Raw genomic sequence first — 15,000 nt, 5'->3', positions numbered from 1 at the left:
TATATATAAACATATACACACACACACATATATATATATATATATATATACATACATATATATTTATATATATGTACACATATATACATACATTTATATGTATACATATATATATGTAAACATTATCTTATGTATTCATTATGTAAATATTTAAAGAGAAAACTTTGTGTCAGATTTGTGTTATATGTGATTAAGTATGTTATTAATGATTATGAGAACATTTCAGCTTTTTCTCATTTAATCTGGTTTCTTGCTCTTTTTTCTTACATGTTTACTGTTGTTTTTGCCCCTGTAAGAATACTATACTAAAAATAATGATAATAATAATAATAATAATAATACTTGTACAAAAATATTATAGTTCAGTGACACACTTAACAGATTTTATTATTGTAGATGTAATTTTTAAAACATGTAAGTCAGATAGTTGTTATTTTTTAATTATAAAACTAAAATGTGTTTATATTTTAAGCATATTTTATATCAGGAGTGTCTAAACTTTTCCACCAAGGGCACATATTGAAAAGTCAAAGTAGTCGAGGGCCATTTGGATATTTCATTAAAAAAATAAATGCTAAAAAAATATTTTATATATATATATATACACAGACACATAATACATATATACAATATATACATATATATATACATATACATATGTACACACACATATATATATATTTACATATATACATATTATATACATATATATGCATATATACATATTATATATATATACATAAACCAAATATATAAATATAAATAAATAAACCAAATATATATTATAGTTGACTAAGTATATTATTATTAAATGTTATAACATTTCAGCTTTTTACTCATTACATTTTGATGTTTCTTTAGCTCTTTTGTCTTAACTTTTAAGTTTTAGTAATAATAATACGGTTATGTAACTGCATAACCTAGTGTGTCCAAAAATCTGCCTGTCCAAAAAATATTTAATTTAATTTTTTATTTTGACTGCTTCAAATATATTAGAATTTACATGGTAGTAATTCAAATATTTTGAAATCAAAAATATTTATTAAAAAAGTTTTACTTTTGTAACCCCCCCCCCAAAAGAAAAAAAAATATGTATATACACGTGTGTATATATGTATATATATATGCATATATATGTATACATATATATACATATACACACACATATATATATAGACATATATATATATATATACATACACACACATATATACATATATATATACACATATTTATAAATATATATATACATATATATTTAGAAACATATTTATACATATATATATATATATATATATATATATATATACATATATTTATACATATATATATATATACATATATTTATACATATATATATACACACAACATTTTGTTGTACAACACTCTGTTGCCCTGTTTTAAAATTTTGATTTCTATTTACTGTTTTAATTGGTTTCACCCTTAAAATCGTCTTTAATCCTATTTATTTTATATTGTTTTTATATGCATTTATTTTATTTTACCTTTATTTATTTTTATTCTTTGTTCTTATCCAGTCCTTGGTGGAGCTCAGGATAGCATTTGAATGTTGTTTTTAATATTGTTATGCAGCACTTTGGAAACATTTTGTTGTTTGAATCTGCTATATAAATAAAGTGGATTGCATTGGATTTTCCTTTATAATTTTTTATTCTTATAGTGCTGATTTGCTGGGAGAAGTCACATGACTTGTACGGTGGCGTTCGTCCTACCTTCCACGCCGTTGGCGATGAGTCCGTTTGCCTTCCTGCCGCTGCAGCCGTTCATCGGCATGCCGCCTCCTCCTCCTCCTCCTCCTCCTCCTCCGTCGGGGTACAGCGGCGTGTTGGGAGGGGTCAGTAGGCTGGACAGCTCGGCGCTTCCTGTCCGAGACTGCGGGTGTAGGTGGACGGCGCCGTTCCTCCTGAGGCTGTGCGTTTGCTGTCCCGCCGCTCTGTCCCGCCCCTTTTCCTCCTCGCCGTCGCCGGGGGCCGCTGAGCGAGGACTGCTGTGGTGTGCGGGCGGCGGCGGGGCCAGCAGCTCTCTCTGTGGGGTTGAACGCCACGATGGAGGCGGAAGACGCCACATGTAAATAATTTTTTTTTTAAAAAGTACACTTTTTGAGGAGGGGTTTCCATGACAACGAGGATGTGTCATAAGAGTTTGAGGGTGCAGGAAGGCCGAGGATTACGGTCTAGTCAGCCGTCCCCACTAATGAGACAGGCTGAGGTCTAATCAGATTAGCCATGATTTAACCATGTCTAGCTTTTTCTATGTATGTGTGTGTGTGTGTGTGTGTGTGTGTGTGTGTGTGTGTGTGTGTGTGTGTGTGTGTGTGTGTGTGTGTGTGTGTGTGTGTGTGTGCGGGATTAAAGAGGACCTCCTACACCAGCACAGCATCGTAATATATTCAGAATCGAACGCCAGATGACGCTGCCTTCGTGTCTTTTCACCACTACATCCAATCAACATTGCTGGACAGTGAGGGCCGGCTGAATTGACTAAAATAGAAGCTAGCATGCTAAGATGCTAACTCATGTGTCAAGTAGCAAAATATATGACTCGGAGGTGACATTTCAGCAAAATCAGCGAAAACCACAAGCATGACAACATTATCGTGCACCAAGTACCAACAAATATGAACATTTATCTAAAAAAAAGCTAGCATGCTAACAAAAGTGCATATCTGCAAAATTAGATAAAAATGACAGAATGCTAATGTTAGCATGAATCAAGTACCACAATATATGACTGAGATTTATACTAAAAAATTGAGCTATGAAAAGCAAGCATGGTAACAGTAATGAGATAAAACCCCCAAAATAGCATGCTTACTGTTAGCATTAATGAAGTACGAAAATATGCTAATGTTAGCATGAATCAAGTACCACAATATATGACTGATATTTATACTAAAAAAATCCAGCTATAAAAAGCAAGCATGGTAACAGTAATGAGATAACAACCCAAAAATAGCATGCTTACTGTTAGCATTAATGAAGTACGAAAATATGCTAATGTTAGCATGAATCAAGTACCACAATATATGACTGATATTTATACTAAAAAAATCCAGCTATAAAAAGCAAGCATGGTAACAGTAATGAGATAACAACCCAAAAATAGCATGCTTACTGTTAGCATTAATTAAGTACTAAAATATGCTAATGTTAGCATGAATCAAGTACCACAATATATGACTGAGATTTATACTAAAAAATTCAGCTATAAAAAGCAAGCATGGTAACAGTAATGAGATAACAACCCAAAAATAGCATGCTTACTGTTAGCATTAATGAAGTACTAAAATATTTGACTCGGAGGTGACATTTCAGCAAAATCAGCGAAAACAACAAGCATGACAACATTATCGTGCGCCAAGTACCAACAAATATGAACATTTATCTAAAAAAAAAAGCTAGCATGCTAACAAAAGTGCATATCTGCAAAATTAGATCAAAATTACAGAATGCTAAAGTTAGCATGAATCAAGTACCACAATATATGACTGAGATTTATACTAAAAAAATTCAGCTATAAAAAGCAAGCATGGTAACAGTAATGAGATAACAACCCAAAAATAGCATGCTTACTGTTAGCATTAATGAAGTACTAAAATATGCTAATGTTAGCATGAATCAAGTACCACAATATATGACTGAGATTTATACTAAAAAAATTCAGCTATAAAAAGCAAGCATGGTAACAGTAATGAGATAGCAACCCAAAAATATCATGCTTACTGTTAGCATTAATGAAGTACTAAAATATTTGACTCGGAGGTGACATTTCAGCAAAATCAGCGAAAACCACAAGCATGACAACATTATCGTGCACCAAGTACCAACAAATATGAACATTTATCTAAAAAAAAGCTAGCATGCTAACAAAAGTGCATATCTGCAAAATTAGATAAAAATGACAGAATGCTAATGTTAGCATGAATCAAGTACCACAATATATGACTGAGATTTATACTAAAAAATTGAGCTATGAAAAGCAAGCATGGTAACAGTAATGAGATAAAACCCCCAAAATAGCATGCTTACTGTTAGCATTAATGAAGTACGAAAATATGCTAATGTTAGCATGAATCAAGTACCACAATATATGACTGAGATTTATACTAAAAAATTCAGCTATAAAAAGCAAGCATGGTAACAGTAATGAGATACCAACCCAAAAATAGCATGCTTACTGTTAGCATTAATGAAGTACGAAAATATGCTAATGTTAGCATGAATCAAGTACCACAATATATGACTGATATTTATACTAAAAAAATCCAGCTATAAAAAGCAAGCATGGTAACAGTAATGAGATAACAACCCAAAAATAGCATGCTTACTGTTAGCATTAATGAAGTACTAAAATATGCTAATGTTAGCATGAATCAAGTACCACAATATATGACTGAGATTTATACTAAAAAATTCAGCTATAAAAAGCAATCATGGTAACAGTAATGAGATAAAACCCCCAAAATAGCATGCTTACTGTTAGCATTAATGAAGTACTAAAATATGCTAATGTTAGCATGAATCAAGTACCACAATATATGACTGAGATTAATACTAAAAAAATTCAGCTATAAAAAGCAAGCATGGTAACAGTAATGAGATAGCAACCCAAAAATAGCATGCTTACTGTTAGCATTAATGAAGTACTAAAATATTTGACTCGGAGGTGACATTTCAGCAAAATCAGCTAAAACCACAAGCATGACAACATTATCGTGCACCAAGTACCAACAAATATGAACATTTATCTAAAAAAAAGCTAGCATGCTAACAAAAGTGCATATCTGCAAAATTAGATAAAAATGACAGAATGCTAATGTTAGCATGAATCAAGTACCACAATATATGACTGAGATTTATACTAAAAAATTCAGCTATAAAAAGCAATCATGGTAACAGTAATGAGATAAAACCCCCAAAATAGCATGCTTACTGTTAGCATTAATGAAGTACTAAAATATGCTAATGTTAGCATGAATCAAGTACCACAATATATGACTGAGATTTCTACTAAAAAAATTCAGCTATAAAAAGCAAGCATGGTAACAGTAATGAGATAGCAACCCAAAAATAGCATGCTTACTGTTAGCATTAATGAAGTACTAAAATATTTGACTCGGAGGTGACATTTCAGCAAAATCAGCTAAAACCACAAGCATGACAACATTATCGTGCACCAAGTACCAACAAATATGAACATTTATCTAAAAAAAAGCTAGCATGCTAACAAAAGTGCATATCTGCAAAATTAGATAAAAATTACAGAATGCTAATGTTAGCATGAATCAAGTACCACAATATATGACTGAGATTTATACTAAAAAATTCAGCTATAAAAAGCAATCATGGTAACAGTAATGAGATAAAACCCCCAAAATAGATGCTTACTGTCATCATTAATGAAGTACGAAAATATGCTAATGTTAGCATGAATCAAGTACCACAATATATGACTGATATTTATACTAAAAAAATCCAGCTATAAAAAGCAAGCATGGTAACAGTAATGAGATAACAACCCAGAAATAGCATGCTTACTGTTAGCATTAATGAAGTACTAAAATATGCTAATGTTAGCATGAATCAAGTACCACAATATATGACAGATTTATACAAAAAAAATTCAGCTATAAAAAGCAAGCATGGTAACAGTAATGAGATAACAACCCAAAAATAGGATGCTTACTGTTAGCATTAATGAAGTACTAAAATATGCTAATGTTAGCATGAATCAAGTACCACAATATATGACTGAGATTTATACTAAAAAAATTCAGCTATAAAAAGCCAACATGGTAACAGTAATGAGATAACCACCCAAAAATAGCATGCTTACTGTTAGCATTAATGAAGTACTAAAATATTTGACTCGGAGGTGACATTTCAGCAAAATTAGCTAAAACCACAAACATGATAACATTATCGTGCACCAAGTACCAACAAATATGAACATTTATCTAAAAAAAGCTAGCATGCTAACAAAAGTGCATATCTGCAAAATTAGATAAAAATTACAGAATGCTAATGTTAGCATGAATCAAGTACCACAATATATGACTGAGATTTATACTAAAAAATTCAGCTATAAAAAGCAATCATGGTAACAGTAATGAGATAAAACCCCCAAAATAGCATGCTTACTGTTAGCATTAATGAAGTACTAAAATATGCTGGTGTTAGCATGAATCACGTACCACAATATATGACTGAGATTTATACTAAAAAAATTCAGCTATAAAAAGCAAGCATGGTAACAGTAATGAGATAACAACCCAAAAATAGCATGCTTACTGTTAGCATTAATGAAGTACTAAAATATGCTAATGTTAGCATGAATCAAGTACCACAATATATGACTGAGATTTATACTAAAAAAATTCAGCTATAAAAAGCAAGCATGGTAACAGTAATGAGATAACAACCCAAAAATAGCATGCTTACTGTTAGCATTAATGAAGTACTAAAATATGCTAATGTTAGCATGAATCAAGTACCACAATATATGACTGAGATTTATACTAAAAAAATTCACCTATAAAAAACAAGCATGGTAACAGTAATGAGATAACAACCCAAAAATAGCATGCTTACTGTAAGCATTATTGAAGTACTAAAATATGCTAATGTTAGCATGAATCAAGTATCACAATATATGACTGATATTTATACTAAAAAAATTCAGCTATAAAAAGCGAGCATGGTAATGAGACAACAACCCAAAAATATCATGCTTACTGTTAGCATTAATGAAGTACTAAAATATTTGACTCGGAGGTGACATTTCAGCAAAATTAGCTAAAACCACAAGCATGATAACATTAGCATGCATTAGGTACCAAAAAATATGACTCTGAGGTGTATACCAGAAAATTATAAAAAAAAAAAGAAGCTAGTATGCTAACAATAATGTGCTAACATGCTGTCACGCCAAATTTCTTCCCCCCTACAAAAACCTCCGCCCCCATTTACTTCCAGGGTCATGTTTCCTCTTACGTCAGGAATATCCCCAAGTTAATTTGTCCGATTAATACAGACGTTTTGTTAACGCTATATTATAAAAATATAACGCTATATTATAAAAATATAACGCTATATTATAAAAATTACAGACGTGTTTAAGGCCATATTATAAAAAATTTAAAAAAAAGCCTTCCCCCTGATTTACTTCCAGGGTCACGTTTCCTTTCATGTCATCCCATAGCTTGTTTGTAAATTGTTTTTCAATTTTACATTTTTTTTTTTATAATATACGTAGCATTAACCAAACGTCTGTATTTTTATAATATAGCGTTATATTTTTTATAATATAGCGTTAACGAAAAGTTAACAAATTAACTTGAGGATATTCCTGACGTAAGAGGAAACGTGACCCCGGAAGGTTTTTGTAAGGGGGAAGAAATTTGGCGTGACAATACCAACGATAGCATAGTCACTTTTAGCCTTAGTGAAGTACCAAAGCATAACTTTGAGGCATATACCTGTTTAATTATTTTTAAAAAAGCTAGCATTTTAATGTTAGCATATTAAAATGCTATCTTCAACAAGTACCTAAATATAGGACTCAGAAGTGTATATCTGCAAAATTAGCTAAAAATTACAGAACACTAATGTTAGCATGAATCAAGTACCACAATATATGACTGGGATTTATACTACAAAATTGAGCTACAGTAATTTGCTAACATATCAAAAATAGCATACTTACTGTTAGCATTGATAAAATACTAAAACATATGACTATGGGGTGCATACCTGCTAAATTAAGTTAAAAAAAAAAGCTAGCATGATAACGTTAGCATGCTAAAATGCTAACTTCAGCAAGTACCAAAATATATGACCTGGAGGTGTATATCTGCAAAATTAGCTAAAACCCTGAGCATAACATTAGCATGCATCAGGTACCAAAAAATATGACTCCGAGCTGTAGACCAGAAAATTCTAAAAAAAAAGCTAGCATGCTAACAGTAATGTGCTAACATACCAACAATATTAACAATCGTTAGCGTTAGCACCAAAACATATAACTTTGAGGCATTTACCAGTTAAATTATTTTGTAAAAAGCTAGTATGCTAATGCTAGCATATTAAAGCGCTATCTTCAAGTACCAAAATATAGGACTCAGAAGTGTATATCTGCAAAATTAGCTAAGGTGTATATCTGCTTAATTAGCTAAAATGATACATGGCGAGTGCTAACATGCATCAAGTACCACAATATATGACTCGGGGATGTATACTAGAAAATAAAAAAGCTAGCATGCTAACAGTAATGTGCTAACATACCAACACTATCATGCGTAAGCATTAGTGAAGTAACAAAATATATGACTCCGCCTGCTAAATGAACTAATATTAGCATGCTAAAATGCTAACGTCAGCAAGTCACGTGGGATGAGTGGGGCTTCGATTACCCAGAGTGGCCCCCCCAAAAAATGCCAACATTCATCAAATACCAAAATATATGACACAGGTTTTATACCTGCACATTTTGCAAAAAAAATAGTTCTCATGCTAATATTAAAATACTAAGCAATGTGCCACAGCCAGCACTTTGGACACCCCTGATCTACACTGCTGTACATGACGGATGGAATGCATGCCGCCCTGCGGAATCGAACCCTTTTTAGTCACAAGCCGCATTCTTAACCCACTCATCCTACGCGGGTGCGCGCGCACACACACACACACACACACACACACACACACACACACACACACACACACACACACACACACACACACACACACACAAACCAGTTTGCAGAGCAGTTGGGGGTGAGGCTGACACCACAAAATGTGCTAAAGGGCTGCTGTTGCTATGGAAACAACACACCATCTCAGGCAGTGTGCCGGTTGGAAGTCTTCATACTGCGCACACTTAAACAGTGTGTGTGTGTGTGTGTGTTCTGGCAATGCTGACTTAATGGGGACATCGCTCTGTTTACACACTCACATTTAGGGGAATTCCGACGGTATGGGGACCAAAAAACAGGTCCCCTAAAGCAGGGGTGTCCAATGTTTTACCGGCCCGCAGCACATCATTCTAAAAATACTAAAATATATATGTATATATTTTGCCCTGCGATGAGGTGGCGACTTGTCCAGGGTGTACACTGCCTTCCGCCCGATTGGAGCTGATATAGGCGCCAGCGCCCCCCGCGACCTCAAAAGGGAATAAGCGGTAGAAAATGGATGGATGGATGGATATATATATTTTTTAAACATTAAAAAGTGGAATAAAAGAGCAAATAGGTGAAATGCAACGAGAAAAAGTTGCATTGTTGACTCTAATAACATCCATCCATCCATCCATTTTCTACCGCTTATTCTCTAATAACACCGTTTTTAAAATAATTTCTCAAAAAATAATAATGAATAAAAATCAACGTTGCTATAAATTATAGATTGATTTAAGGACAAAAAGGACATAAATACCACAAACATAAAAAGATGAAAAATATGAAAATTAGGAAAAAAAATTCCACACTAATTATATACTAATACTAATTATCCTATTGATTGTTATTATAAATATATTAAACCAATTACAATATATTATCTAAAGCTGATATAGAGATTTAAATGTTGAATGAAAAGTAAAATTTTTTTTAAAAAAGCATGACCTTTAATGAGTGGGGCACTTTATGATCCCTAAGGTTTTTAGTGGAATTTAATAACTGTCTTTGCTAAAAAAAATCAAAAAAAATAATAAATTTTTCTATGAATTATTGGCCTATTTAGGGATCAATTACTTCATATTAAATATTTCACTTTGAAAATATTTTTCGGAAAAATATTGTGTATTTTGTATTTTCCCTCAAAAAATAGGGTTTTGACAAAAAGCTCGTAAAAAGTACAACAAAAAATGAACTAAAATTAGCGATTTAAGGGTTTTGTGAAAAAAATAATATATGACTTATTTTGAACCTTGTTTAAGACTGAAACCCTTCTGGGTCCTTAAGACCTACCTTGAAGGAGCCCCAACAATTAAAAATATATATTTTTTATTGTATTGGTTTTGAAAATGAAAAAATATCAACTTGGCTCCCGCGTGCTTTGATTTTTCAGTGTGCGGCCCTCAGTGGAAAAAGTTTGGACACCCCTGCCCTGAAAGGAAACCTTTTTAAATGATAAGTCAGATCCAGATGCCAAAGTGATTTTTAATCTTTGGCCCATATTTAATTTGAGCTTTTTTATTTTTATTTTTATTTTTAAATGGTCCTCAGTAGTCACGAACAAATGTGTGTGAATTATGCATAATTATTGAAATTTGGTCCCCATGAACCATATTAACTCTTTTTCCCCAGGGTCCCCAGTAAGACTGAACAACACATTACTTCATCAATCCAGAGATTTAAAAACGTGTATGAGCTAACTGGGCAGTGGACATTTTACCTCGGTTTTGTTTATGCCTCCACAACCTGTAGAAAGGGTGGTCCCCACAAGTCATGATCAACAACTTGGTCCCTATTCCAAATGATAACCAGTATAAGTGTGTGTGTGTGTGTGTGTGTGTTAAGAATGCGGCTTGTGACTAAAAAGGGTTCGATTCCGCAGCGTGGCATGCATTAACACTCCCCTCACATTTCAGCCATCATTTTTATGACAGCGCAGCAAAAATATGGAAGGAAGAGGTTCACGTATTTTTTAGAGCTGTCAGTGTGCAGCTTGTACAGCATCATAGATCAGCCGTATCCAAAGTGCGGCCCGTAGCTAGTTTTTTAATGGCCCGCGGTGCATTGGTTGCAAGCTAAATATTAGCATGCTAGCTTTTATTGCAAACATTGCAGGCATATCCTACCAGTCATATTTTGATAATTGATGCTTGCTAACATTAGTATGCTAGCATCTTTACAAAATTTTGAAGATATACACCTCAGAGTCATATATTTTGGTAATTGATGCATGCTAAGGTTAGTATGCTAGCTTTTTTTTTTTAGCTATTTTTGCAGGCATACACCTCAGTGTCACATTTTGGTACGTTACTAATGCTACTATTATTAGTATGTCAGCACATTACTATTCGCATGCTAACTTTAAAAAAAATATATCTACATTTTCTAGTGTACATCTAGGAGTCTAATTTTTTGGTATGCTGCACATGCTAGCACTTTTCGCTAATTTTGCAGATACACAGCTCTGAGTCATATATTTTGGTCTTGGCGCATGTTGAAGTTATCATTTAAGCATGCTACCATTAACATGACAGCTATTTTTTTTAAAGTTACAGTAATTTAGCAGGTACACTTCATAGCCATGTATTTTGGTACTTTACTAATGCTAACAGTAAGCATGCTATTTTTGGTATGTTAGCACATTACTATAGCATATATATATATATATTAATGTGGATATATATTATGTGTATGTATATATATATTATATACACACACATATATAAATGCATGTGCTAATATACACAGATCATGCATGTAGTGAAGTGAAGTGAATTATATTTATATAGCGCTTTTCTCTAGTGACTCAAAGCACTTTACATAGTGAAACTCAATATCTAAGTTACATTTTTAAACCAGTGTGGGTGGCACTGGGAGCAGGTGGGTAAAGTGTCTTGCTCAAGGACACAACAGTAGTGACTAGGATGGCGGAAGCGGGAATCAAACCTGCAACCCTCAAGTTGCTGAGACGGCCGCTCTACCAACCGAGCTATATATATACATATATATATATATATATATATATATATATATGTATAAATACATGTGCTAATAAATAAATGATTCTTCCTCCAAACACGACGAGTTGAGTTTATACCAAAATGGATACATTGATGATACAGCAGAGGATTGGGAGAATATCATGTGGTCAGATGAAACCAAAATAGAACTTTTTGGTATAAACTCAACTCGTCGTGTTCGGAGGAAGAAGAATGCTGAGTTGCCTCCCAAGAACACCACACCTACTGTGAAGCATGGGGGTGGAAACATCATGCATTGGGGCTGTTTTTCTGCTAAGGGGACAGGACGATTGATCCGTGTTAAGAAAAGAATGAATGGGGCCATGTATCATGAGATTTTGAGCCAAAACCTCCTTCCATCAGTGAGAGCTTTGAATGCTTGACCAAATACTTATTTTCCACCATAATTTACAAATAAATGTGAATTCCTGGATTTTTTTCTCACATTCTGTCTCTCACAGTTGAAGTGTACCTATGATGAAAATTACAGAACTCTGTCATCATTTTAAGTGGGAGAACTTGCACAATCGCTGGCTGACTAAATACTTTTTTGCCCCACTGTATCGTTTGCCAACTAGCAATTAGCGCAACAGTTTTCACCTCCACGAGAGTGCTGGTGCGCGACGGCGTTTCACCTGAGCGTCGACGGCGGCGGCGGCGTGGTTGTTGCTGCCGTTGGCGAGCGCGCCGTGCCCCTGCGTCTTGGCGCGCAGACCCCACAGGAAGTGTCGGACGTAGAGCAGCTGCCTGTAGACGCTGTCCTCCACGCGCTCGCCCTCCAGGTCCACGCTGAAGCCGCCGCTGGGCAGCACGATGGGCGGGTGGTTCTCGAAGCTCTCCAGGAGGTCCACTGCGGGCCGGTTGAAGCGGGTTAGCGCCCCCTGGAGGACTCGCGGCATACACCGAGCTTTAAAGGCCTACTGAAACCCACTACTACCCACCATGGAGTCTGATAGTTTATATATCAATGATGAAATATTAACATTGCAACACATGCCAATACGGCCTTTTTAGTTTACTAAATTGCAATTTTAAATTTCCCGCGAAGTTTCCTGTTGAAAACATCGCGGTATGATGACGCATTGTAGCGGAAATCATTTCCAGCCCGATCCAAGCTATAAGTAGTCTGCTTTAATCGCATAATTAAACAGTTTTCAGTACATCTGTGTTGCTGAATCTTTTGCAATTTGTTCAATTAATAATGGAGACGTCAAAGTAGAAAGATGGAGTTGGGAAGCTTTTAGCCTTTAGCCACACAAACACACTGTGTTTCCTTGTTTAAAATTCCCGGAGGTGAAGCTTCGCTATGGATCAGAGCGGTCAAGCAAACATGGATCCCGACTACATGTCCACCGGCAGTTTTCGGTGAGAAAATTGTGGTAATAAGTCGCCTCTTACCGGAGATCAGCGGAGTTTCTGTCCTGCTGCAGCTTCGTGACTTAATACAGAGACTCTGGCGTCAGCGCACCCGTGGCCACACCACTCCGACTTTAATAATATAATAATAATAATAATAATAATAATAATGGATTAGATTTATATCGCGCTTTTCTATTGTTAGATACTCAAAGCGCTCACAAGAAGTGGGAACCCATCATTCATTCACACCTGGTGGTGGTAAGCTACATATGTAGCCACAGCTGCCCTGGGGTAGACTGACGGAACCGTGGCTGCCAGTTTGCGCCTACGGCCCCTCCGACCACCACCCATCATTCATTCATCATTCATTTACCAGTGTGAGCGGGACCGGGGGCAAGGGTGAAGTGTCCTGCCCAAGGACACAACGGCAGTGATTTGGAAGTCAATAGGTGGGAAGCGAACCTGCAACCCTCAAGTTTCTGGCACGGCCGCTCTACCCACTACGCCATGCCGCCCCAAAGGTACTATTTAACTCACTAAAACACTAGCAACACAATAGCAGATAAGGGATTTCCCAGAATTATCCTAGTAAATGTGTCTGAAAACATCTGCATTGTTCTCACTGCCCTCACCTTTTTTTTTTTCTATGTCTTCACCCTGAATTTCCTCATCCACGAATCTATCATTCTCGCTCAAATTAATGGGGAAATTGTCGCTTTCTCGGTCCGAATAGCTCTAGATGCTGCTGGCTATGATTGTAAACAATGTGGGGCGGCATAGCTCGGTTGGTAGAGTGGCCGTGCCAGCAACTTGAGAGTTGCAGGTTCGATTCCCGCTTGTGCCATCCTAGTTACTGCCGTTGTGTCCTTGGGCAAGACACTTTACCCACCTGCTCCCAGTGCCACCCACACTGGCATAAATGTAACTTAGATATTGGGTGTCACTATGTAAAGCGCTTTGAGTCACTTGAGAAAAGCGCTATATAAATATGATTCACTAATTCACACAATTCACAATGTGAGGATGTGAGGAGCACTACATCGTCTGCTACTTCCGGTACAGGCAAGGCTTTTTTATTAGCGACCAAAAGTTGAAAACTTTATCGCCGATGTTCTCTACTAAATTCATCCATCCATTTCCTACCGCGTATTCTCTTTTGGGGTCGCGGGGGGCGCTGGCGCCTATCTCTTCACTCTGAATTTCCTCATCCACAAATCTTTCATTTTCGCTGAAATTACTGGGGAAATTGTCACTTTCTCGGTCCGAATAGCTCTAGCTGCTGCTGGCCATGATTGTAAACAATGTGAGGATGTGAGGAGCTCTACAACCCGTGACGTCACGCGCACATCGTCTGCTACTTCCGGTACAGGCAAGGCTTTTTTATTAGCGACCAAAAGTTGAAAACTTTATCGCCGATGTTCTCTACTAAGTTCATCCATCCATTTCCTACCGCCTATTCTCTTTTGGGGTCGCGGGGGGCGCTGGCGCCTATCTCTTCACTCTGAATTTCCTCATCCACAAATCTTTCATTTTCGCTGAAATTAATGGGGAAATTGTCACTTTCTCGGTCCGAATAGCTCTAGCTGCTGCTGGCCATGATTGTAAACAATGTGAGGATGTGAGGAGCCCTACAACCCGTTACGTCACGCGCACATCGTCTGCTACTTCCGGTACAGGCAAGGCTTTTTTATTAGCGGCCAAAAGTTGCAAACTTTATCGTCGATGTTCTCTACTAAATCCTTTCAGCAAAAATACAGCAATATCGCGAAATGATCAAGTATGACACATAGAATGGACCTGCTATCCCAGTTTAAATAAGAAAATCTCATTTCAGTAGGCCTTTAAAAGGTTAGCACCTGTCCTGTAGATGTAGGCCTCGTCCTCGCTGCTGGGCTGCCACGCCGGCACGGGCCCCGTGTCGGCGAT

The 15,000-nt window shown here is 35.9% G+C and overlaps 1 protein-coding gene across 3 annotated transcripts in view; it reads right to left on the bottom strand.

Moving 5' to 3' along the window:
- The window catches only part of radil (Ras association and DIL domains), an 87,710-nt gene that overhangs the window by 3,056 nt on the left and 69,654 nt on the right, over positions 1–15,000 (bottom strand). For all 3 annotated transcript variants that reach the window (XM_061914120.1, XM_061914128.1, XM_061914138.1), the window contains 3 exons: positions 14,931–15,000; positions 12,351–12,565; positions 1,734–2,046 (listed from right to left, as the gene is read on the bottom strand). The exon at positions 14,931–15,000 is cut by the window's right edge and continues 81 nt beyond it. In XM_061914120.1, coding sequence (XP_061770104.1) covers positions 1,734–2,046; positions 12,351–12,565; positions 14,931–15,000 — 598 coding nt within the window. The remainder of the gene's footprint in view (positions 1–1,733; positions 2,047–12,350; positions 12,566–14,930) is intronic.

This window comes from Nerophis ophidion, linkage group LG01 (genome assembly GCF_033978795.1).
Source record: "Nerophis ophidion isolate RoL-2023_Sa linkage group LG01, RoL_Noph_v1.0, whole genome shotgun sequence".
NCBI lineage: Eukaryota > Metazoa > Chordata > Actinopteri > Syngnathiformes > Syngnathidae > Nerophis > Nerophis ophidion.
The sequence above is the reverse complement of the archived record's forward strand: the minus strand, read 5'-3'. Positions and strand labels throughout refer to the sequence as shown.